At 41.7% G+C, this 25,768-nt stretch overlaps 1 protein-coding gene across 12 annotated transcripts in view; it reads left to right on the plus strand.

Moving 5' to 3' along the window:
- ABCC2 (ATP binding cassette subfamily C member 2) overlaps window positions 1-24,956 on the plus strand; it is a 73,926-nt gene extending 48,970 nt beyond the window's left edge. For 8 of the 12 annotated variants that reach the window (XM_015063001.3, XM_027062829.2, XM_027062830.2 and 5 more), the window contains 12 exons: window positions 212-347; window positions 1,061-1,280; window positions 1,433-1,587; window positions 4,880-5,035; window positions 6,491-6,690; window positions 8,541-8,667; window positions 9,431-9,532; window positions 9,947-10,090; window positions 10,897-11,055; window positions 12,001-12,167; window positions 13,988-14,182; window positions 14,825-15,241. In XM_015063001.3, coding sequence (XP_014918487.1) covers window positions 212-347; window positions 1,061-1,280; window positions 1,433-1,587; window positions 4,880-5,035; window positions 6,491-6,690; window positions 8,541-8,667; window positions 9,431-9,532; window positions 9,947-10,090; window positions 10,897-11,055; window positions 12,001-12,167; window positions 13,988-14,182; window positions 14,825-14,954 — 1,891 coding nt within the window. In that variant the 3' untranslated portion in view covers window positions 14,955-15,241. Of the gene's footprint in view, window positions 1-211; window positions 348-1,060; window positions 1,281-1,432; window positions 1,588-4,879; window positions 5,036-6,490; window positions 6,691-8,540; window positions 8,668-9,430; window positions 9,533-9,946; window positions 10,091-10,896; window positions 11,056-12,000; window positions 12,168-13,092; window positions 13,966-13,987; window positions 14,189-14,824; window positions 15,242-22,363 lie in introns of those variants that run through there. The other 4 variants (XM_053207004.1, XM_015063003.3, XM_053207008.1 and 1 more) reach the window with 4 other exon arrangements.
- Window positions 24,957-25,768: the final 812 nt, after the last annotated feature.

The following is a 25,768-nucleotide window of genomic DNA, read 5'->3' on the forward strand; positions in this document are numbered from 1 at the left end:
TGTCCTGAGGGAGTGGACACCGGGGACACTCCCAGCTCTTCCTTTGTTTCTTTGTACGGAGAGCAGGGGCGGGGTGGGGTGTTTCTCTATGGCCGTGTGTTCTGAAATGCACTTTGATGTTAGCAGAGCGACTGTGACATCTGCTTGCAACAAGACCCCCCAGATGCATCTGCGCGTCCTCAAGAATGCTTTCCTCCTCTCTCTTTCTCAGTTCTAGGTCCAGTAGCAGGCACCGGAAATCCCTAAAAAACTCTTTGAAAACTCGGAATGTGAATACCCTGAAGGAGGAGGAAGAACTAGTCAAAGGACAAAAACTAATTAAGAAGGAATTCATACAAACTGGAAAGGTGAAGGCCACAATAAAAAAATACAATTTGAGGTGATCTAAGGCTTGGGATCTGAACATTTTAAAGTTTGGTGACTTGAATACATATCTACAGGCGCGATATGTCTCATGTGCTTTGCAAATCTTCAGCTTCATCATTGAAATGTTAGTAGAGGCTTTGGGCTTTCTATCAAATCCTATTTCCAAGAATGACAGGTTTCCTGTGAACATCCTCCTACCACATTGCATAAGTAATTCCATTCTGATATGTGGAGGAAACAAAACTGCTTTGAGATGCAATTCTTGGAGCCAGAAAACACTAATAAGTCGATCTGAGAGCACACAATTCAAATTAATAAAACTTAAAAACAAGGTCTTAAGTTTAAGGTCTTAATTTAAATCCAAATTACTAAAAACAAGCTCCAAGGTCTGCAGTATACCCTCCATCCCACTCTGTTGTGTCTGTGTTGTTGTTCTCCCACTCTATTTTGATATCTTTCTCTCTTCATTGTATCTAGAAGATTATTAATAATGTGATATTATTTACCCCACATTGTATTTCAGCATCCATTAGTATCCTGGCCTAATGCAGAAATTGTGACCACAGATTACCAAATTTTGCTACCTGCTATCCACTTTTCCAGGGGACTCCACTCCCCCTTGTGATTGGTATTCTAGGTAACTACTCACCAAAAGCCGTTAAGATTTCTAATACTGAGGGTGGGTGCTTTTCAGGTGAAGCTGTCCGTCTACCTGAAATACCTGCGAGCCATGGGATTGTGTTTGATATTCTTCATCATCCTTGCCTATGTGATCAATGCTGTGGCTTATATTGGATCCAACCTCTGGCTCAGCGCTTGGACCAATGACTCTAAAACCTATAATGGCACTAACTATCCAGCCTCACAGAGGGACCTGAGAGTTGGCGTCTATGGAGCTCTGGGATTGGTACAAGGTACGTCTGATGGCTATACCAGCCATCTCTTACAGAATCTGCCTGGTCTATGTACTTTGTCTAGACTCAGGGAAGAAATTGCCATCGTGTCCTTGGCACAGGTCTTTAGGGATCCCTGTGCATAGTACTGACTAAACTCGTTCCATTTTTAGGTGTGTTTGTGCTCCTAGGAAATCTTTGCAGTGCCCGTGCTTCCACTCATGCGTCAAACATCCTTCACAAGCAACTGCTAACCAATATCTTTCGAGCACCCATGAGTTTTTTTGACACAACACCCACAGGCCGGATTGTGAACAGGTTCGCTGGTGTAAGTATCTAAAGGGCTGTACGATGTTGTGTTTTAGGATCTTTCCACTGTGAACAGGGAAAGAATTCTCCTATCCCCCTAGGCAACAGTATACAGTTATAGTTCTTTTGTCCACTTAGCATGCAAATGTTTATTGAGCACCTTGTGTGAGGTCCCAAGGATCCTGGGGATATAGAGATGAAAAGCTCTGGCCCTTTAAGAGCTCACCATCTAGTGAGGGAGACAGTCAAGGAAATAAAGGAGTATGACAGGACACAATAAAACCAATAACAACATGTGTATATAGTGCTGTTCTGGGAATACAAAACAGTGACAGAGCAAAGAGGTACTAGCTCATCCTGGTGACAAAGCGGGAAATGTCAGAAAATGTGAGACTTAAGTCATAAAAGGAACTTAGCCAGGGAGATATGGTGGGGGGAGGTGGGTTGGCAGTAGAAGAAAAATGAGAAGGATTATCCTGAAGAGGGAAAAACACATGCACTGGCTATGATGGTCAATAAAAGAGAAAACAGAATAACCCTTTGCTTGGTCTCTGCTCCATTCCTATTCTATCTTTGATACTTTAAGATAAGTAAACGAAGTCTGGATTATGGAAAAGAGCCACCTATAATTTTAATAAAGTTCTAAAACATTATTTCCATGTACTGCAGATCCAGGAACGCTTAGCATTCATTTATTCAACAGTGTTTATCGAGCAGCTGGTATGAGCCAAGGACTGTATGAGGCGCTGGAATGCTTAATAAATGATAAGATCATAGATGGCTGTCTTCCAAGAGCCAAACCCAACCCATGATTCTTCATGCATTTGAGATGGAGATTTTAGGAACAGAGGCAGAAATCAAGTAATTCTAATAGTCGGCTGTCATCAGCACACTTTTAGTCTTCTTGTTTGTAGAAAAGGGAGCACATTTTTCACACTGTCTGAGTAGCTTTAGACCCTTATCTTTTTGGCCTCAGAACAGACACAAAGGCCAGCCCACAGCTAAGTTCTGGGACATCGTGGCTGCTTTAAAACTGGACAAGTTGACTGGTCTCCATTTATCACTTTCCTCTGGGACAAATATGGTGAGCATGATGTCATTGGAGACAACTTCAGTGGGTTTTCTGCTCTTTAATAAAACCTAAAAAAACATACTATTTTATGTTAGGTTGTTAGGTTAGTTATGTTAGTTAGTTATGTTAGTTTTTTAGTTATTTTATTCATTTTATTTTATTTTTAATGTTTATTTTTGAGAGAGAGAGACAGAGTGCGAGCAGAGGAGGTGCAGAGAGGGAGGGAGACAGAGAATCCAAAGAAGGCTCCAGGCTCTGAGCTGTCAGTGCAGAGCCTGATGTGGGGTTGAACCCATGAGCCGTGAGATCATGACCCGAGCTGAAGATGGACGCTTAACTGACTGAGCCACCCAGGTGCCCCTATTTTATTTTATTTCATTTTAAAATAGGCTCCATGCCAAATGTGGGGCTTGAACTCACAACCCTGAGATCAAGAGTCCCATGCTCTACTGACTGAACCAGCCAGATGCCCCAAAGAGCATGCAATTTTATGTTATTTTTTTAAAATTTTAACACTTATTTTTGAGAAACAGAGACAGAGCATGAGCAGGGGAGGGGCAGAGAGACAGGGAGACACAGAATCTGAAGCAGGCTCCAGGCTCCAAGCTGTCAGCACAGAGCGCAATGCAGGGCTCAAACTCGTGAACTGCGAGATCATGACCTGAGCTGAAGTCAGATGCTTAACCGACTGAGCCATCTAGACACCCTGGGCATGCAATTTTAAATGGAAAGATTTCTCACAGGAATTTTGCAAAGATTGCACACTCTTTTCTGATGTTGTGATATATATTTATTACATGGAATATATGGGTGTGTGTGTGTGTGTATATATATATATATGGAATATATAAAACATGGAATGCTTGTTATGTGCCAGGTTAATTATATTTATATATATCATATATATGTATAAGTATATATATATAAATGTATAATTATATATGTATTATATATAACCATATATAAATATAAATACATATAAATAAATATAAAATTATATGTATATAATTAATCTTCTGAAAAAGAATGCAGAGACCTTACTGTGAGTTAGTTAGGCAACTGTCATATTTTGCTAACTGCTTTTGCATGAAAAAGGAAACTGTCATTGACTATATGGTGAGTTTTGTGGGGAAAGGGAGCTCATACCTATAAAGGGGAGTTTGATTTAGAGTCCTCTGGAATAGATGGCTGAGCCCTTAAGAGGTGAAGGGAGAGGATGGAAGAAAGAAAGTGGGAGAATCTATGCCAGTAAAGGACAAAAAGTAATCTGTATAGAACTGATAGCTGGTAAGGATTTCTTTTTTTCTGCCAATCCTGGACATATAGTTATTTGCATTCAGATAGGACTCTGAGAAGGTAAATTAGACTCAGTCATTCAGGACTCTTGGGAAACTGTTATCCCTTACCCAGTTTGGGAAACTCCAGAGATAATTTGAACTCACCTTGATACCCACATATTACTAATGCTAAAATCCATATAATCTAAGAAATGTAAGTAAGGGAAGCCCAAAGTATAAGTCAGACTTCCTGTGTATACTGACCCATTATCCATCCATCCATCCATCCATCCATTTGTTCATTTATTCAACATGACATGAAGGCAATATGGCAGTAAGACTGATTTGTCACCTCTGGGTTACTTGGTTAGAACACTGGCCAGGCGAGTGTCACATTTGACCTCCACCTCCCTCGCCCATGAAGCTCTCTGCTCAGCAGAGAAAACAGCTTGCCAGGTAGATGATGGTTCTTCAGTCAAGGGTCGGTGACAAGGCTTGTTGACTGGAGGCTTCAAACAGAAGGAATGCTTGTTAGGTGCCAGGTTCTATTCTAGGTACTGAATGGAATTAGGACCTGTGTAAAGTTAAATTAAATTGAATTGGCTCAGTTAGAGGAGGATTTACCTGTCTCTATTAGCTTACAATGATTATGAATGGTTTAATAAATTTGACAAGTGAGAATTTCACTGAGAAGAGTGAAAACCTTTACCAAGTCTGTTGAAAAAAGTGAAGGGTGACTGCCATATCTGTTTGGAAGGATTTAGAAAGATGAAGAAATTACAGAAGTGATATTGGTTATTGGGATGAGCAGAAAAGTGTATTACAAATGAATACCATGAAATGATTAAATGAAGGACTCACTGGGAACCCAGAATCCAACAATTCCCCTGCTGGAGTCAGGAAGATGGAAGATGTCCTAGTAACCTATTTGCACAGCATTCTTCTAATTTATGTGTTCCTAGGATATCTCCACGGTGGATGACACCCTCCCCTTGTCCCTGCGAAGCTGGATACTGTGCTTCCTGGGAATCATCAGCACCCTTGTCATGATCTGCATGGCCACTCCCATCTTTATCACCGTCATCATTCCCCTTGGCATCATTTATACATTTGTACAGGTAGGTTCAAAAAGACCTAGGTGTCCTTTCCTCTCTACTTACAAAAGCCCAGTCTCCCTCCTGAGAATCTTCTGTTTATTGCTAGTCATTCAGTCCTCTCTAGCATCTTTGTCACTTAGTCCTATATTGACATACTGAGGAGTCCAGAGGCCACTGTCTGGAGACAGGGTGTCAGCACCAACTGGTGTGTGGTTCACAGCAGATCTCACTTTAGCTGCTGCCCTCCCCCAACCCTCAACTAAAGATTTACACGGGGCAGATTTATGTTTGGACCTAAGACTACTTTGAGGTTGGCTCTGGACAGTCTGTAAGTTCTGTAAGATCCCCCGTAATGGATAGGTGATGGATTGCTTCTAGAAGAGTTGTGCTATGGCTGCTTCCTCGATTGGCTTAGGCTTATCTTCTGGGAGATGTCTCTTGGCAGAAGCTAGATCTCTATTCACTTCAGGGCAATTCTAGTTTCACCTGGGTGTCTATGGATGACTTAGACTCAATGCCAATATATTCTTGAGGGAACAGATAGCTTGAAAGCCACGTGAAGCAAGTGGAGGGGACTCCATGCCCATATTAAAAAGTGATGAGGGGAGGCAAGCTGTGGAGAGAATTCGTTGGGATGAAATGTTTACTTTGGGAAAACAATTCTGAAAAACTTGCAGTTAAGTGCAGCCTTGTGGTTCTTGGTAAGGTGACAACCCCTGGTATTTGTGTTAAGTTCCTCAGGTACATTGCTATCTCAATAACAACCTCTCAGCCATTAATGATAAACCAACAGTAAGAAGAAGGATATTTGAGGAAACTTCTAGGTAAAACGTTTTGGGTCCAGACTCTCAAATGACCAGCTCTTTCCTGGTCTCAACAAATCCTCACAGACTCCAGTAGCACCGCAGAACTGCATTCCACTAAATCTCATCCTTCAGCCTTGTGTCTCAAGGTCTGTCTGCACATATAGTTCTAGTTCTTAGACCCTCAACGTTCCACATATTTCCAGAACTACCTTCATACACCATTGAAGCACAGTTTGGTCACTTGCCTGACTATTCAATTTTTATCTAATCCTCAGGCTACCTTTCTCTGGCCATTTTCTGCCCATCTCCACTTTCCACACCCCTAGAGTCCCAGCTGTAATTTACAAAATCCCTTTGGAGACAGTTTTTCCAGCTACTACAAAAACTGTTGCTTGAACAATATATGCAGATTCTTTGGGAGAATATGGGTCAGGCTGACTAAATTCCTCAAGTGGTATAGTCTCCTCACTTTCATCCTTCTCTGTTCCCCACCAATGTCTTCCCAGGCCTCTCTCCTCATTCTCCTAGCCAGAGGTGAGCCTAGAGTCTTCTGTCCTGTTCAGATATGGGCTGTGGCCATCAAGGTGAAGAATGCTGGGTCACGGCCACAGAGGAAGAGATATTGCATATGCAATGTGATTGTGACTGACTGTTTACTTTTGGGGTCCAGATGTTTTATGTGGCTACTTCCCGCCAGCTGAAACGTCTGGACTCTGTCACCAGGTCCCCAATCTACTCTCACTTCAGTGAGACTGTGTCAGGTTTGTCTGTCATCCGTGCCTTTGAGCATCAGCAGCGATTTCTAAAACATAATGAGGTGGGGATTGACACCAACCAGAAATGTGTCTTCTCTTGGATTGTCTCCAACAGGTGAGGCTGCCCCTGGGTATTTACCCAAATATATGCTTTAGGGTTATGTATGTTTGACCTTAGCTATGGGTGGGCAGGTGTAGCCAGTGATGTGAATTTCACTGTGCCCAAACATACTTGTTGTGTAAGTAGAAGAAAGTATCAAGTTTGGAGTCAGAGACTGGATGCTTGTGCCTACTCTATTTACCAAGTTGGGTAAAATGCCTTGACCTAAGGAAAATCTCATTTTTGGTTTGTTTTACAGCAGCTAGAACACAACCTATATCATAGGGCTATGGTGGAAGTCCAATGACATCGATAAGCATTCGGTATCCCAGCTACTTAAGCAGTGCTGGGTGAACTGGGAATGTGTAGTTGGCTTCCCTGAGAGCGGATGTGAGATTCTCCACGGGCAGTGTGTGCTTGTAGGGTGGCAAAAGAAGCCGAGATTGGAGGGAGGAGACTATGGAATGTTTAGGTAAAACCAGTGATGACAGACCTGGAAAGCTCCTATCCAAGGAGGTGAATCCTGAGTAGGGTGAGCGTCCTTCATTTCTGCAGCATCACTAGACCCTGGCAAGAAGGGATATGTCCTTGGAGGTCTTTTTCAGGAAGTGACCGTTCCTGAGTGGCTTCCACATTATCTTGAAGTGTTAAGGGCAGGCTAATGATGTTCAGTATTACCTGGAACATGGAGCGGTCAGGACTCTGATTGTAAAGAGACTTTATTTCTTAGATACTTTCCAAGAACATTGGCATGTGAGTCAATCCTATTTAGACGCCGTTGTAAAATATGTATCATATTTATTTGTACATGTGCTAGAATTATTGGTGCAAACTTAAATTCATTTTCTTTGGGAAAGTCAAATTGTATGAATGATGTCTACACATTATTCAGTTCTCCATAAAGTTCCAACATCTCACCCTGTGATCCACTTGCACCTCCACCTCCAGCTTCTTTCCCTTTTTAAAATCATGAAATCAGGGTACGTTGAACCTTCGTGTGCTGCTTTCTTCACTTACAGATGGATTCTCTATGGCATTGCCTAATCCCTTTTCTCTATTGCCCTGCCTAATCAAAAGAGATCACTTAGAACATTTATTAAAAATATAAATTCCTGGGGTGCCTGGGTGGCTCAGTCAGTTGAGCGTCTGACTCTTGATTTTGGTTCAGGTCATGATTTCATGGATCATGTGTCAGGGTCTGCTTTAACAGAGCAGAGCCTGCTTGGGATTCTGTCCCTCTCTCTGTCCCTCCCCAACTCACACACACACACACACACACACACACACACTCTGTCTCTCTCAAAATAAACATTAAAAAAAAAAAGATTTTTTCTTTCTTTCTCTAAAGAAACAAACAAAAAGAAAAAATACAGATTCCTGGAGTGCCTGGTGGGCTTAGTCAGTAGAGCATGACTCTTGATCTTGGTGTCATGAGTTTGAGCCCCACATTGGGGGTAGAGTTTACTTAAAAATATGGATTCCTGAAGTCCACCCTAGGCTCTCTGAACCAGAATCTCCTGGGGGTTAAAGTCCAGGATTTTTTTTTTTTTTTGGCATGAATTTTGTGTACTTTTAACTATTACCTCAGATGGTTCTTATGATTCGTCAAGTATGGGAGACACTGAATCATAGAATTCCCTTAGGTTAGCAAGCTCCTCTAGTACCTTTAAGATGCAATTTATTTTCTAAAATCTAATTTAAAAGATTTTAGGAACACATGGTATAGTCAAATTGAGGCATCTCATGAGAACACAGCCCTACCAACTCAATCCCTCTGAGAGTGTTCCATGAATACGTAGGTTCCTGGTTAGGGTAAGGAGGTGAAGATCAGTGACACCTTTCTCTCTGGTTCTGTTGCCCTACAGGTGGCTTGCAGTCCGTCTGGAGCTGATTGGGAACCTGATTGTCTTCTTTGCATCTATGATGATGGTTATTTATAGAGATACACTAAGTGGAGACACTGCGGGCTTTGTTCTGTCCAATGCACTTAATGTGAGTCTTAAGGTTGGGAGTTTGGTTAAATTAATGCACTTATTCTTAAATCGAGTCTAGAGTCTACCATGGAATTTGTGCTCTTGATTCCTTTCTAGATCTAGAAGGGAGTAGGGAAGACTAAGTTTCAAACCCTGGCTCTATCTCTAATTGTGTAGTCTATGGACATGCTCCTTACCCTTTCTAAGCAGGTACCAGTGTCATCTGGAAAAACGGACAAAAAATTTGTTGCCTTTGGCAGTTAAGAAAGCATTTTGATATGAAGCAACCTAATAGTCCCCATCTCTCTGCCTCTTTGCTTGATTCTAGTCAAAAGAGAATAAACGAGTTTCTTTTCCAAAATGTAGTAGTAACCAGAAAGTCTTTTGACTGTCTTCTTCTATGTTTGTTTTTCTTAAATCACAGAATAGTTAATCAAGAAAATTCTAATCAAGAGTCCAATAAAATGATATGCATCCCCAGCATGACTAGGGGATACATTTTAGACATTATTTCCTGGTGCCCAAGACTATGTCTGTCACAGTAATAGTCACTAAATGTTCATTTGATGAGTCACTTGGCCATCTTTTGTAACTAATATGCAGGAGGTTTACATAGCTACCAGCTGGTTCTGTGTGGTGCTGTGTTCATTAGGAGTTAATAAAGGCCCAATGTGATCATGGCGGAGCACCCAAAAGGACTCTGTTGTTCACCAGAGTTACTGGACTGACCTTATGGTTTGACAAATTGAGTTGGTTTCTGAGCCTGAGATGATTTTCTGTAGATCACACAAACCCTGAACTGGTTAGTGAGGATGACGTCAGAAGTAGAGACCAACATTGTGGCTGTTGAACGAATAAATGAGTACATCAAAGTGGAAAACGAGGTAAGGAGAAATTAGAAGAACCCATGGACAAGCCAAAAAAAAAAAAAGTTTCCTTCAAAAGAGTATCTTTACCCTGTCTAGAGATTTCATATGGAATCATAAAGTTTCTCCTACAACTCACTGTGCTCTAACTCAACCCAATTTCTTAAAACTTAGATAGGAAATGGTTTGGGGGGATGTCAGGTCTTGGAATGCACTAAGTTAAAAGGTGTCTTCATTCCGTGGCTCCACAGAGAAACCTTGAGGGATGGGGGTTCTTTAATTGGAAACTTCTGGGAGTTGCAGTCTCATCATTGCAGATGCCCACAGGTGGCTGGGATACTGCTATCCTTCTGCTCTGTGATAGGAGTCCTATGGGTACCATTCAGTGAATTGCCACCATGTAAAGCACTTCCCTTCCTGTCTCTTTGCCAGGCACCCTGGGTGACTGATAAGAGACCTCCCCCAGGTTGGCCCAGCAAAGGGGAGATCCAGTTTAACAACTACCAACTACGGTACAGGCCTGAGCTGGATCTCATACTGAAAGGGATCACCTGTGACATTAAGAGTATGGAGAAGGTAGGTGGAGCTTGAAGAAAGGCCTGAGTGTGAGTCCTTGTGATCAGAACACAGTTGGAGGGGGAGAGCAGCCAGACTCTGCTTTCATCATTGGGGTGGAGGGATAGGGTCAGGACACTTTTGCCCAAGGGAGGTATAAGGACACACCCTCTCCTCCCCCAGAGGGCAAGATGTCAACAAGGGATCAAACAGACTTACTGGGGCTGTAAGAGTTTTCTGCTGAGCCCTTCCCTGCCTCCCTGCCAGCATCATCTTCTGTTGCTGATGTAGCTCCTTTCCTGTAAGGGCATGATAGAAAGCACCCAGTCTGGGGAAGGAACTGGTGAGAACAGCAATGTGGAGGTGGTCTCTGCAGAGATAATGACTTAGTTCTCTGGTCTGCAAAGTCCTGCGCCTTCTCTATGAGGACTTGGGGTCTGATGTAAAAATGTAAAAGAAAAAAAAAAAGTCTAGGTAAGGATGCTGAGGTTCTCAACTGATGCTAGGCCTGACCCTTCCGTTTTCCTCACTTCTAAACAAAGATTTATTTTTAAACCCTATAATGTCTTATCATAATTACAACAACAGCTGTTGATGTGTACATTTCCAATGGTCATTACAGTTCTGAGCAACCAACAGTTGAGAAGGTAGAATGAGAAGGCATCTTTTTTCTGACATCTGGGCCCTTTTTCCCCCACCAAAAATCAATATCAGTTGAACACCTTAGAGATGAAGTAGCCCGTCAGTGCCCAGAATGTCCCAGGCTAAACATTTTTCCCCCAAAGAAGTACACGGCAACCTAATGTACAAAGGAACTGTATTTACAGGTTGGTGTGGTCGGCAGGACAGGAGCTGGGAAGTCATCCTTGACAAATGCCCTCTTCAGAATCCTAGAGGCTGCAGGTGGCCAGATCATCATTGATGGGGTAGACATTGCTTCCATTGGGCTCCATGACCTCCGAGAGAAACTGACCATCATCCCCCAGGTGAGGTCTAGAACTTTGCACGTGCAGCAGGGGACAGATTTTTCTGCAGGAAACATATGCATCTTCTTGATGTATATTCAGTTAGCAGTCTCATTTCTGCATTCTACCCAGGATACCCTAGGGCACATGGTTTCCAGAACTGACAAAAATAACTTTTGCATTTTGTGGCAATATACTTATGTCACTGCCAAAATCTAACCACTAGGTGGCAGCAACACAACAGCAGTCAAATAGAGCGGATGATTAGCATTTCTGTAGCCCATCCTAGGTTCGCAAGACCTTTGCAATCAACATTAGCAGTTTTGCCGCTGAAGCTTGAAACCATTAAGCTTTATACTCCCCATTTGATATGGTTAAAAGATAGGGGAGGGAATTTGCTGCAGGTTTTTGCCAGCAAGTGGAACGCTTAGTGCATCAGCAAAAAAAGGCTTCTCTTTGGCTTCCTCTCTGGACCCTGCCAAATAAGGCCTCTCTTGGAGGTTTAGGCGGGGGTTGGGGGGGGGGGGGCGGGGTGGTAGGGGTGGTGATATATGGGTCCTTATTAGAACCATTCTTCCTCTGCTCTTCTAGCCAAGTCTCTGGGGGGTGGTTTTGGTTTGTCTGGTGTTAGCTCAGTTTGAATCTTTTCTGCAGCTTAATAAATTCTTCTGTACTGTCCCTTCCCCTGACCACCCCTGACCCTTCCACCTCCTTACCATGAGTTTTCATGGAAATCCATAAATGAATCTTAAAATGAAAAAACCAAGAACTCCTTTTAATCCGCTGGCAGCCCCTTTAGTCTTCAGTGAGGAAACTTTGCAAAAGCTTGACCACTAACCAGCTTTGCACCTCAGGCCAGTCCTCGCTACTTTCTCCTGGCCACAAAAAACAAAACAAAACAAAAAAACCCTGCTAGACCCTTTTTTGTCATTACCTTCAATAGCCCCCTCATCCCTTGACTTGCAGGATCCCATCCTGTTCTCTGGAAGCCTGAGGATGAATCTAGATCCTTTTAACAACCACTCAGATGAGGAGATTTGGAAGGCCCTGGAGCTGGCTCACCTCAAATCCTTTGTGGCTGGCCTGCAAGTTGGATTGTCCCACAAAGTGACAGAGGCTGGTGACAACCTTAGGTAATGTTTCATAACCCACAGGCACTGGGAGGAAGTGAAGGGGATCCACTCCTTTGTTCCTTGGGCTAGGTAGTCCATGGTATCATGGGATTGCTCCAGTCCTAGTGGTAGGTAGGGCGTGGCACATTAGCAGATGAAGCTCAGAACTGAAGGGAGGCCCAGCAGCTCTGGTTTCTCTTGGAAACTTGTTACAAATGCACACTCTGACTCAACCCTACTTACTAATCAGAATCTACATTTTAGCAAGATTCCAAGGGATTTGTGTGTACATTACAGCTTAAGAAGCACTGCCTAAGAGTATTGATTCCTAACTAGGCTACACACTAGAATCACCTGGGAACATTTTTTTAAAATTCCAATGCCCAGGCTGCACCCCAGACCAGTTGAGTCAGGGCCTAGGTGACTTCGGTGTGTAGCCCCAGAGAATACTTGTAAGCTTTGGTATAGAATGGCACCAAGTTTGTTAACCATCAGCAACAGATCTAGGAACTGGCAGGACTTAAGTAGATTTTTAGGCCTATGGCAAAGATTATTCAGTCCACAAATATGCATTGATCGTGTACAAAGTAATGTCATATAGTGGATACGCAGACATGTGGGCCGTGTGGGTCCCTCTGGCAAGATGTGACACGGGCCTTGACACATCTGGTTTGTGAGAACAAAAATCCTCCCATCCTTCTCTATCCTTGCTGGGAGACACCTATCCGGCATTATCAGGGCCTTGATTTCAGACCAGGGTTGAGGGCTGAAACTCAACATTTCTCTGGTGCGTGATGGGAGATCAATCATTTGGAAGGAGAGATAGCAGCTGAACACCAGACTGGGGCCTCGGTAACAGCCTATTACTGTGAAGCCCGACTGAGCCAGGCAGGAGTTTGGTACAACTGAAGTACGGTTTTACAGTGTCTCTGTTCTTACATTACAGAGAAAAACTGGAAGTTCATCTTGGGTGACTTCTCATCTCCTGCAGAAATTTTCTTACAGAGAATTACAGAACTCTAGTCTAGCCGCCCTCTGTTTAATACGTTCCCTAATGGCCACAGCAGGAAAGAGCAATTAGCGAATTCCTGAATATTTCCTCCACATCATTTCCCAAAGCTTCTTTATGTAAGTAAGAGGTCCAGCCTTCATTACTGGCTTTTAGCAAATTAAAGCGATTTGCATTTTACTAGCATATTCGAATTCCACATACATTGCATCTCACACCAAGACATCACGTTCATTAGAGAGCTATGTCTCTAATCAAGGCAGAAGGACTTGAACAAATAATTAGCCTTGAGACTAGAATTACACATTAAAATAATGAATGGGTTTGCTAAGGCCACTAAGGAACGCCATTGGGGCATTCTGATGCAGTGTCACCCGATATTCACAGTGCCAGGTCAAATATTGCTGCACTGAACTTGGTGGCATCCTGAGTTATTTTGGAATTACTGTTGAGGTGCTGGGCTATTACTGTAGTGATGCAAAGAACTATTCCTGGGCTAGGGTTTTCCAAACTCCTCAAACATGGAGAGTGCCTGGGGTGCTTATTAAAAATACATGTTTCTAGGCTCCTCCCCATTCTGCTTGAGAAGAGTGGGACCCAGAAATATGAATTTTAAAATTAAGTACCTGTGGTAGGTCTTCTAATGGAGAAAGTTAGGAAAATATGGTGTTCGCCTCTTCTGTTAGGTATTCATCCTGGAGGAATCTAGGAGTAGGGGTTCTGAAAGCCTGATCCGGAACATGAAAAGTGCACGTGTATGTGCACGCACACCCATCCCACGTTTTGCCTTGGTCCTGAGGAGCTAATGCTTGGTTTGTTCCATTGGCTACAGCATAGGGCAGAGGCAGCTGCTGTGCCTGGCCAGGGCTCTGCTTCGGAAATCCAAGATTCTGATCATGGATGAGGCCACTGCTGCGGTGGATATAGAGACCGATCACCTTATCCAGACGACCATCCAAAAGGAGTTCTCCCACTGCACGACTATCACCATTGCTCATAGGCTCCACACCATCATGGACAGTGACAAGTGAGTGTGAGTGACAGAGCTGGACAGACACAACTGAGCCTTGAAAAAACTAAGCACATTAGCCGTAAGATATCTTCCAGCCAAAGATTCCGAGAGTTCAAGTAATGGGTCCAAAATTCTACATCATGCCAATAAAAGCCAACAGGGTGTTAAGGGAACAGTCCTGAGGGTATAATAGGCAATAGTAAATTAACTGAGTGTGGGAGGTGGAGGCCCAAGCCACGAGAGGCAGATATTAACCACAGATTTTCTCAATTCAACTGGGTCTCAGCAGCTGCCTCCATACAATAACTAGTTTTCTGCTTCTTCCAACTCTGACATCTTACGTTTAAAATGGGGGTAATGTCCATAATCTTGGGACCTGTTTGGAGAATAGTCTCCCTCCAACAATGTATATCTTAAACAAACAAAAACAAAAAACAAAAACTTATGTAAATGGACTTATACTGTATATATTCTTCCACTTGATTCTTTGGCATTATCTCTGGAATCCACCCAGACTAACACAGACAGCTATAGTTCACTCATTCTCACTGCTTTATCACCTTTTATGAATGAATATACCACAACTTAGTACTAGTTGTTCTTATAAATGCCAAGATTTGAGATGCTGCTAAGACCTTTCTTTCTCCTTTGTTTCAGGATAATGGTCCTAGACAACGGGAAGATTGTAGAGTATGGCACCCCTAACGAACTGCTGAAAAATTCTGGCCCCTTTTGTTTGATGGCCAAAGAAGCTGGCATTGAAAATGTGAACAGCACATCACTCTGACAGTAGGTGCCATGGGCTGGAGAAGGAAGGATTATTCCTTATTTCTTATGAAAGCTATCACACAGAAGTATGTGAAATATACCTTTTAAAGAAGGGTATTACCAGCTCCAGCAGAACCCCCGTTTTGTGAACCCACTTTGATTATACCTCCTTCCTACTTCCTTTCCCAAATAACTACTATCCTGAATTTTGTGATAATTATATCCTCCTGCCTTTCATTTTAGTTTTACTACTTGGTATGTATCCTTAAACAAAGTGTACTTTTTATGTAAATGGCCTCACTCATACTTGACGTATTCTTCTATTGCTTTTGTTCAGTTTTTTTGAGATTCATGCATGTTGATGCACATAGTGAGGCTGGTTCTTTCTCACCGTTCTGTAGTGTGGCAGTGTATAAATGACACAGTGTATCCATTTTTAAAAATTTTTAAAAATGTTTTTATTTAAAAAAAATTATTTTACTGTTTCATTAATTTTGAGAGAGAAACAGTACGAGCAGGGGAGGGGCAGAGAGAGAGACATACAGAGCCTGATGTGGGCCTTGAGCCCACAAACAGTGAGATCATGACCTGAGCCAAAGTTGGACGCCCAACTGACTGAGCCACCCACGTGCCCCAACAGTGTATCCATTTTAATGTTGGTCAGTAGGGTTTTTTTCTATGGTTCCCTCCCCCTCCCGTTATGAACAATACTGCTAGGAACATTCTGGTATATTACTCCTGAGATACATGTGTAAGAGTTTCTTTAGGATATAATGTAGGTATGGGGAGTATGCACATGTTTACATGCATACACTAGGTGATGCCAATTGAAAACCCTTTTTGTCAAACTGATGAGTATGAATTATTAATCTCTCTCTGGTTACTAGTAAGGTTTCAGTGTGAGGTTTCTGCTGGCTCTTATTCATGATGCTTCATTTCCTTGTATGCCTTGTGAATTTTTGACTGTAAGCTGGTCATTTTATCTGTGGATATTCTTGGAGGGCTGAGTGGAATCTGAGCTCTCCTAAACAAAACTGGGAAAGCTTCTGCCTGTCACTTGGGGACATCTGCCTGTCACCCAGAACCAGTTTGAATTAAATTCTCCACTAGGGGCTTCAAACCCTACAGTCGGTGTGACTTCAGACTGCAATTCTGCAGGGAGAGTCCTCCCCTTGACCTAGTGTCAGGTTAGAGACCGACACGTTGCCTTGTTGACTCCTTCTGCGTGATGGGATTTATTCCTCATTTACTTGTACACTGTTGGGTCCAGGTTTATCAGAGGGCCTCCTGTCCTGGGCTTTGGCATCTTGTATTACCAACAAAGGTCCAAGTCCTCTGGTTTCAGAAGTCACCCCAAGCTCTGACCCTTCCTTATCTTCCGGATTTTTTTGTGTCACATTATCTTGGGGTCAGTACATTCTTGACTTCCATTTAGTAATGAACTTATATAAAATATCTTCATTTGTTCATTTTAGCTGTTGAGTGAGATGCTCAGAGCCTGGAAGTGGCTGCAGGAAGAGAATAGTAGCTACAAGGCGGGATGCGGAAGGGATTTTTCCTATTTGCTCTGTTCCCGTCAGCAGCACCCCTAGCAATGGTGTCTGCAGCGGCAGGCCATACGGGCGGCAGCACCGACTGCACTTTGTCTAGTACTCCCGGAACCGGTGTCCTCATGCTCCTGGGAGACACGAGCAGCTCACCCTCCCAGAAGTCTGGGTTTCAGCTCTGTGGGGCACCTCCTCTGTTTTGTTCAAAATCTGTCCCGGCGATGGGGACGGCAGTTGTGGCAGGCACAGCTATTCTCCCGAGGTAGCAGTGGAGGGGTCCCAGCACCAGGGTGCAGTGAGGTTGAGCATCATTCCTGGCTTCAAAGACTCCAATCTGGCTTTCTTCGTCTCTCGGAGAGTCAGTGAGCTACCTGCTGACACGTGAAAACTCCCTTTCTGCTTAGGTTTACCAGAGTTAGGGGCTGTGGTTTGCAACTAAAAATACTCTCCAGCTAATTTATGGTCACTGTGTTTATCACTTTGTCAGATAATTTTCTGTTTGGGTCTCCCTAGTTGTGAGCCTCTTGAAAACAGTAACTATTTTTTTTTGTGTATCTCCAGGAGCTAGAATAGAGCAAGTGAACACACATTTTTTTCCAATGTTCGAAATTATATAAACACAATGGGAAAGATGTGTGCTAACAATGCAGGAAGAGGGAAAGAAAAGTAACTCCACATGATACATTGGCACAAACAGACTAAGTGTACCAATCAAATCTCAATTTTTTGCAGGCTAGTTTTGTACAAATGCCTTTTGAAATACTCCCTGAAGAAATTTGTTCCATTTAGGTCATAGGACAAGAACACATTCAATCACAAATGCACACTGATCATGACTTTGCTAATTTTTAAGTAAACACTATTGTATAAACATTGACAGTAAGCAGAGAACTTATTTAGCTATAAGTGTGGAGTCTTCCACATAGACTCTAAACTGTTTTTTAAAAGGCTTTATGTTGGGGCACCTGGGTGGCTCAGTCAGTTGGGCATTCAACTTCAGCTCTGGTCATAATCTTGCAGTTTGTGAGTTCAAGCCCTGCATCAGGTTCTGTGCTGACAGCTCAGAGCCTGGAGCCTGCTTCAGATTGTCTCTCCCTCTCTCTCAAAAACAAACAAAAAACATGGGGAAAAAAAAAGGAAGCATTTATCATGCAAATGGATATGAAAAGAAAGCTGAATTAGCAATACTTACATCGGACAAAATAGATTTTAAGATAACCATAAAGGGAACAATCGAAGAGGATATAACAATTATAAATATTTATGCATCCAATATGGACATGGGAGCAAATACATAAAGCAGTAAATAATAAAGTAATTGATAGTAGTACAATAATAATAGTAGGGGACTTCAACATCCCACTTAAATCAATGGACAGATCACTCCAACAAAAAATCAACAAGGAAACTGGACCAGATGTAAGATTTAACAAGATATATTCAGAGCATTCCATCTTAAAACAGAACACACATTCTTCTCAAAGTGCACATGGAACATTCTCCAGAATAGGTCACATATTAGGCCACAAAACAAGTCTCAACAAATTCAGAAAGTTCAAAGTCATACCAGGCATCTTTTCTGACCACAACACTATGAAACTGGAAATCAACCACAAGAAAAAATCTGGAAGAAGCACAAATACATGGAAGTTAAATAACATGATACTAAACAATGAATGGGTCAAGCAAGAAATCCAAGAGGAAATTAAAAAAATACATGGAGACAAATGAAAATAAAACCATGGTCCAAGATCTTTGGGATGCAGCAAAAACTGTTCGAAAAAGGAGGTTTCTAGCAATACAAGCCTACTTTAAGAAGAAAAATCTCAAACAACCTAGCCTAACACCTGAAGGAACTAGAAAAAGAACAAACAAAACTCCAAACTCCAAGAGAAGAAAGGAAGGAATAATGATCAGAGCAGAAAAAAATGATATAGAACCAAACAACAAACCATACAATAGAACAGATCAATGAAATCAGGAGCTGGTTCTTTGAAAAGATCAATAAGATTTTGATAAAAAAAAAAAAGACTCAAACAAAATCAGACATGAAAGAGGAGAAATAACCGATACCACAGAAATACAAAGGATTCCAAGAGAACATTATGAAAAATTGTATGCCAGCAAACTGAACAGCCTAGAAGAACTGGGTAAATTCCTAGGAACATATGACCTCCCAAAATTGAATAAGAGAAAATATGAACAAACTGATTACTCATTCAGTTTCATTGCTGGTAATCAAAAAACTCCCAACAAACAAAAGTGCAGGACCAGATGGCTTCACGAGTGAATTCTACCAAACATTTAAAGAACAGTTAGTATCTATTCTTCTCAAACTATTCCAAAAAACAGAAGAGTAAGGAAAGCTTCTAAATTCATTCTATGAGGACAGCATCACCTTGATACCAAAATCACATAAAGACATTATAATAAAAAATACGGGGGGCGCCTGGGTGGCTCAGTCGGTTGAGCGTCCGACTTCGGCTCAGGTCATGATCTCAGAGCCTGTGAGTTCGAGCCCTGCGTCGGGCTCTGTGCTGACAGCTCAGAGCGTGGAGCCTGCTTCTGCTTCTGTGTCTCCCTCTCTCTCTGCCCCTAACCCACTTGCATTCTGTCTCTGTCTCTGTCAAAAAAAAAAAACATTTAAAAAAAAATTAAAAAAAAATACAGGCCAAAACCTCTAATGAATGTAGATGTAAAAATTCTCAACAGAATATTAGCAAACTGAATCCAGCAATACATTCAAAAAATCATTCACTACAATCATATGAGATTTATTCCTGAGATGCAAGAGGAATTCAATATTCGCAAATCAATCAATGCAATCCATCACATCAACAAAAGGATAAAAACCATAGGATCATTTCAATAGATGGAAAAAAAACATTTGACAAGGTAAAACGTCCATTCATGATAAAAAAAAAACCCTTCAACGAAGTAGGGTTAGAGGGAACATACCTCAACATAAAGGTCATATGGAAATCCCACAGCAGGGTGGTTTGTTCAGTCGAGTGGCCAATTCCCGATTTTGGCTCAGGTCATGATCTTATGGTTGTGAGATCGAGTCCCTCGTTGGTCTCTGCACTGGGCATGGAACCTGCTTAAGATTCTCTCCCCCTGTCCCTCTGCCCCTCCCCTGCTCATGCTCTCTCTTTGAAGGAATGAAGGAATGAATGAATGAATGAATGAAAAACCTACAGCGAACATCATACTCAATGGGGGGAAACTGAGAGCTTTTCCCTTAAGGTCAGGAAGAAGATAAGGATGTCCACTCTTACCACTTTTATTCAACACAGTACTGGAAATCCTAGCCCCAACAATCAGACAAGAAAAAGGAATAAAAGGTATCCAAATTGGTAAGGAAGAAGGAATACTTTCACTACTTGCAGATGACATTACACTATATATAGAAAATCCTATAAAGACTTCACAAAAACACTACTAGAACTGATAAATGAATTCAGGAAGGTTAAAGGATACAAAAATCAATATACAGAAATCTATTGCATTTAATTTTGTTTATTTTTGAGAGAGAGAGAGACAGACAGAGACAGAGTATGAGTAGGGAAGGGACAGAGAGAGAAGGAGACACAGAATCCGAAGCAGACTCCAGGCTCTGAGCTGTCAGCACAAAGCCGGATGTGGGGCTCGAACTCATGAACTGTGAGATTATGACCTGAACTGAAGTCAGATGCTTAACCGACTGAGCCACCCAGGTGCCCCTTTATTGCATTTCTATACACTAATAATGAAGTCACAGAAAAGAGAAATTAAAACAATCCTATTTATAGTTGCACCAAAAATAAAATACCTAGGAATCAACTTAACCAAGGATGTAAAAGACCTGTATGCTGTACACTATAAAACACTGATGAAATAAACTAAAGATGACACAAACAAATGGAAAAAGATTCCATGCTCATGGACTGGAAGAAGAAATACTGTTAAAATTTCCATGCTATGAAAAGCAATCTATAGATTTAATACAATCCCTATCAAAATACCAACAGCATTTTTCACAGAGCTAGAACAATTAATCCTAAAATTTGTGTAGAACCACAGAACACCCTAAATAGTCAAAGCAATCTTGAAAAAGAACAAAACTGGAGGTATCACAAGCCCAGATTTCAAGATCTGCTACAAAGCTGTAGTGATCAAAATGGTATGGTACTGGCACAAAAATAGACACACAGATCAATGGAACAGAATAGACAGCCCAGAAATAAACCCATGATTATAAGCTCAATTAATCTTCAACAAAGGAGGAAAGAATAAACAATGGGAAAAAGTCTGTTCAACAAATGGTGTTAGGAAAACTGAACCACTCACTTACACCATATACAAAATTAATTCAAAATGGATTAAAGACCTAAATGTGAGACCTGAAACCATAACAACCCTAGAAGAGAACATGGGAAGTAATTTCTCTGACACTTGCTATAGCACAGTTTTTCCTAGATGTGTCTCCTGAGGCAAGAGAGAAAAAGGCTGTAAACTATTGCTACTACACCAAAATAAAAAGCTTCTGCATACCAAAAAAATCAACAAAATTAAAGACAACCTACTGAATGGGAGAAGATATTTGCATATAATAATGGGTTAGTATCCAAAATATGTAAAGAACTTCTACAACTCAATATCAAGAAAACCCAATAATCCAATTAAAAATGGGCAGAAGACATGAATAGACATTTCTCCAAAGAAGACATACATATGGTGAACAGATACATGAAAAGATGCTCAGTATCAATCATCGGGGAAATGCAAATCAAAACCACAAGATCCACCTCACACCTGTTAGAATGGCTAAAATCAAAAACACAAGAAACAACAAACTGGTGCACCCACTGTGGAAAACAGTATGGAGGTTTCTCAAAAAATTAAAATTATTACCATATGATCCAGTAATTCCACTACTGGGTATTACTCAAAAAAATACAAAAACACTAATTCAAAGTGACATATGCACGACATATGCACCCCTATATTTATTGTCACATTATTTACAATAGCCAAATTACAGAAGCAGCACAAGTGTCCACTGACTGATGAAGATGTGATACACACACACACACACACACACTAGAATATACTCAGCCATAAAAAAGAATGAAATCTTACCATTTGCAATATGGACAGATATAAAGCTAAGTGAAATAAGTCAGTCAGAGATAGATAAATACCATATGATTTCACTCATACATGGTATTTAAGAAACAAATGAACAAAGCAAAAAAAAATACAAAACAAGAAACAGACCCTGAACTATAGAGAATAAACTGATGATTACCAAAGGGGAAGGGGGTGGGGGGGATGGGTGAAATAGGTGAAGGAGATTAAAGAGTACACTTATCATGATGAGCACTGAGTAATGTACAGAATTATTGGATCACTATAATGTACACTTGAAATTATTATAATACTGTAAACTATACTGGAATAAAAAAGGGCTTTATGATATTTAAAGATATTAAAGTAAAAGATGATAAAAATGCATAAAAGAATTGGCTGCAAGAAGCATTCCATTTCCATAGCATTCCTTTTTACTTCACAGGCAGGAAATAGATTATGCTATACAATTTAACTATGCAATGTAAAAATCAACTAGTTAGGGAAGAAGTAGAAAAAAGAAAAAAAGGGGTGTGTGTAAGGCAGAATTCCTTTTAGGTAAAATGAACAGAAAAACAAAGTTTCTGGAAGAAAAGAAAAATTACTTAGGACTAGTTTTGTTCTTACTGAACCTAAACAATGAACTAATGTAAGAGCTCCTTTCTTCAACTCTAACAATCAAGGCCTTGGTCGCCATATTGGTTAGTCACCTTGGTCCTCACTGTGACAGCCTCTGGCTATTCTTCCTGATAACCACTGTCATGGATTTCAGGTCCACCTACCGTCTCCTTGGCTTCCACTATGAATGACTGGTTCTGCTGGAGCAACAGTCTTTGGGACGTTTGCTGCATAAGCCCACAGCCACTCACTCTTCTCTAGGAAACAACTTTGTTGGAATCCATCTATAGAGATTGTCGAGTTATCCACTGGTTGTACCTCTAGACACAGATTTCTTTCCCAACACCTGGTGCTAACACCCTTGCCTGCTGGCTCTTTTGTTGTTAGCATCTATATGCAGGAAAACTGTGATATTAAGGTTTAACATTCTGGTATCATAGAGACGCCTCCTAGCCCCATAGATATCTGCCTGGCTGATACTGTATTTCCAGTCTATAAACCAATTACACTTTTGCTAGCTTTTCATTTTCCTCATCGAAAGGTCTAATTTTCCTGCATACTTACCTTCAATGTTAATGGTTGACCCAAATCCTTTTGTTTTAGCCAGATTTAAAGTAGGGGTATGGCTCAAGGGCCAAATCTGGCTGTTTCTGTAAATGAAGATTTATCAGAACCACCATGCTCACTTGTTTTTGTATTATCTATGCCTACTCTTGGGTTACAGTGGCAGAATTGAGGAGCTGTGACAGACTGTATGGCCTACAAAGCCTAGAATATTCACTGTCTGGCCTTGTACAGAAAAGGTTTGCTGACCCCTATTGCAGAATCACCAGGGTAGCCTGAATTGGATCATGCTTCCGTTCGCAAAAAGAGAATTTGCCTCAAAAATGGCATGTGATTTCATAACTGCAGGAGACAGAAATAATGGTCCCTAAAGATGTGCACATCCTAATCCTCAAAACCCATGAGGACTTATTTACCTTACATATCAAAAGGGACTTTGCAGATGGGATTAAGGATATTGAGATGACCTTATCCAGATGGGCCCAATGTAATCAAAAGGATCCCCAGAAGAGAGGCAGGTGGACCACAGAATGAAGATGGTGTCAGGGCAGAGACATTGGAAGACGCTATGCTGCTGGCTTTAATGATGGAGAAAGGGAACATAAGCCAATGCAGGCAGCTTCTAGAAGCTGGAAAAGGCAGGGAAACAGATTCTCCCTTGGAACCTCCAGAAGGAACTGGCCCTACCGACACTGTCTAGCTGAGTGAGTGAGACTGATTTTGCACTTCTGACCTCCGGAATTACAAGAAATTTGTGTTGTTTTAGGCCACAAACTATGGTAATTTGTTATAGCAGCAATAGGAAACCAATACAATACGATAAGTCCAAGTAGCTCTGATGAAATTGCCAATATTCTCCAACTGAAGTTGGCTTAATGACAATTCATTGATCTTCAGTGAATCCCATTTGAGTTTGCAGACGACTACACCATCTTTTCAGCCCTGCTAAAAACAGGTTTCAGTGCTCATACCTGTCCCTCTGCTGGCAAACTGCCAGCATCTTATTCAGCATCATCATTTTTGGAGGTAATCTTTTCTTGACCTCAGCGGAGAGGTTGTGGGAAGGTCCTTTGTTAAAGTGAGTCATGGTGACTCCATAAGAGGTGGCTGCGACACATCAGCAGTCTCTCTCAGCTTCCCTGATCCTGGACCTGAGGAGTGGCTATGGGAAAGGTTTGGAGCTTGACTCCTCTTGGGTGTCTCAGGGGATAACTAGCATGGTGGTACACGGGCAGTGACTTGTGACATGGTTGAGGCCTGCAGACCTCCCCCCACCTACCCCCGATCTGCAGTGGAGTCCCATGCATCGGCCGGCTCCCAACGTCTCCCGAATGAACACCCTGCCGCCGCCCAGACCAGAATGCTTGCTCCCTCTCACCACACCACCAGAACTTACCTCTGGGAAAACACTACACTGGCTCCCTTTTCTTGGAGGGTCACCCCTGAGTGGGGTGAGGGAATAACTTGCAAGGTCTGCAATTTGTTGTTGAACACTCCCTTCTTGATACATGCAAAATACTAATATCGATCTTCAGTAATACTCGCACGGAAAGTTCCAGTGGGCTGAGTGAGATACAGCAAGGGTTCTCCTGTACCTAAGAAAGACATAAGAGTAACATCTTCATCAATACAACATATTAATATATAGAGAAGTTTAAAATCCTGACCTGTACGGTGATTTAGAATGATGCGTATACATCTTGAAGTTTCTTGGTCCTTGGGCTCTAAGGTTCTGCAAGTGAAGCATCTGTGTCCTTCTAGGGCCTGTTTGTATTCCTGACCCTGAAACAAAACCCACATAAACAGAGTCCCAGCTGCACAACTAATTAAAACAGAGTGACACAAAATTCAATCCTTATTAGAACCACGTACTACTCCTAGAGCTCAGTGCGCAAAAATTTACACACGTCATCTTATTTGGTTCCCACAATAATTTTGAGAGGAAAGCCAGAAATCGAGACTTTATAGATGGCAATTCCCACCACTTCTCCATTCTCCTAGGACTTTTGGATGAAAGCACAACTGAAGAGCTACTTCCAGACAGGAAAGGGAGAAAATTCATGAGAGGAAGCAAGTAGGCAAACCGGATTGAGAGATTTTCCTCAATGACATTTCCTTCTGTTGTGTCTGAAACATCTGACACCCTTTCCTTCCGTGGTTTCTGTAACTCTTACTTTTCTGACGGCAGAAAAGCCCATTTACAAAAATTGCCTTGACGGATGTTCTCAAACTTGGATGTGTGCACAAATCACGTGGGGCCTGCATTTCCAGCAGCTCCCAGGTTAGTGACGGTGATGCCACTGGGCTGACAGCCACACTTGCAGAAGCAAGACAAGCAGACATCTAGTGTTTAAAACAAAAGACACATTTTCAGAAACCCGTCCCCATCCCAATGACCTCCTCTTTGCCAGTGATTCCATCATTTCTTTAATTTCATATTCTTTATAGGATGCTTTTTTCCACTCTCAAGCATTCTTATATCCGAAGCAGTTAACTTTTTTTCCTATTAGATTTTCTTGCCTTTGATCTGTAGTCCCTCCCAATCATCTTGTAACATGTAGCTTTCCTAAAACAGGCAATCTACTTAAGAACTTCCAAGAGTTTATTACCAGACTCATCAAATCTAAATTCCTTGACTTGAACCTCAAGGCTCTCCGATTTATCACTATGTATCAGGCAGTGTTCTAGCACTCTCCATGTTCCAACTCATTCAATCCTTACAACAACCCATGAGGTGGCTAGTGTTACCATCTACTTTAGAGGTGGGAGCTGAAGCATGGGTTGGGTAAGTTGCCAGGGTCACACAGCTCTTAAGTGTCTCAAGCCAGACAGTCTGGCTCCAGAACAAGGTGTAAAAACTCAGCTAGAGAACTCAAGTTTAAATTCAGGATTCATCAAAAACTTGATGTGTGACTTGGGGAAGTCACAATGTCATTAGATCTCATTTTCCTAGTTCATAAAATAAGAGTTGGCCTAGTTGATCTGTAAGTTTCTG

Source organism: Acinonyx jubatus, chromosome D2, assembly GCF_027475565.1.
Source record: "Acinonyx jubatus isolate Ajub_Pintada_27869175 chromosome D2, VMU_Ajub_asm_v1.0, whole genome shotgun sequence".
NCBI classification, from domain to species: Eukaryota; Metazoa; Chordata; class Mammalia; order Carnivora; family Felidae; genus Acinonyx; species Acinonyx jubatus.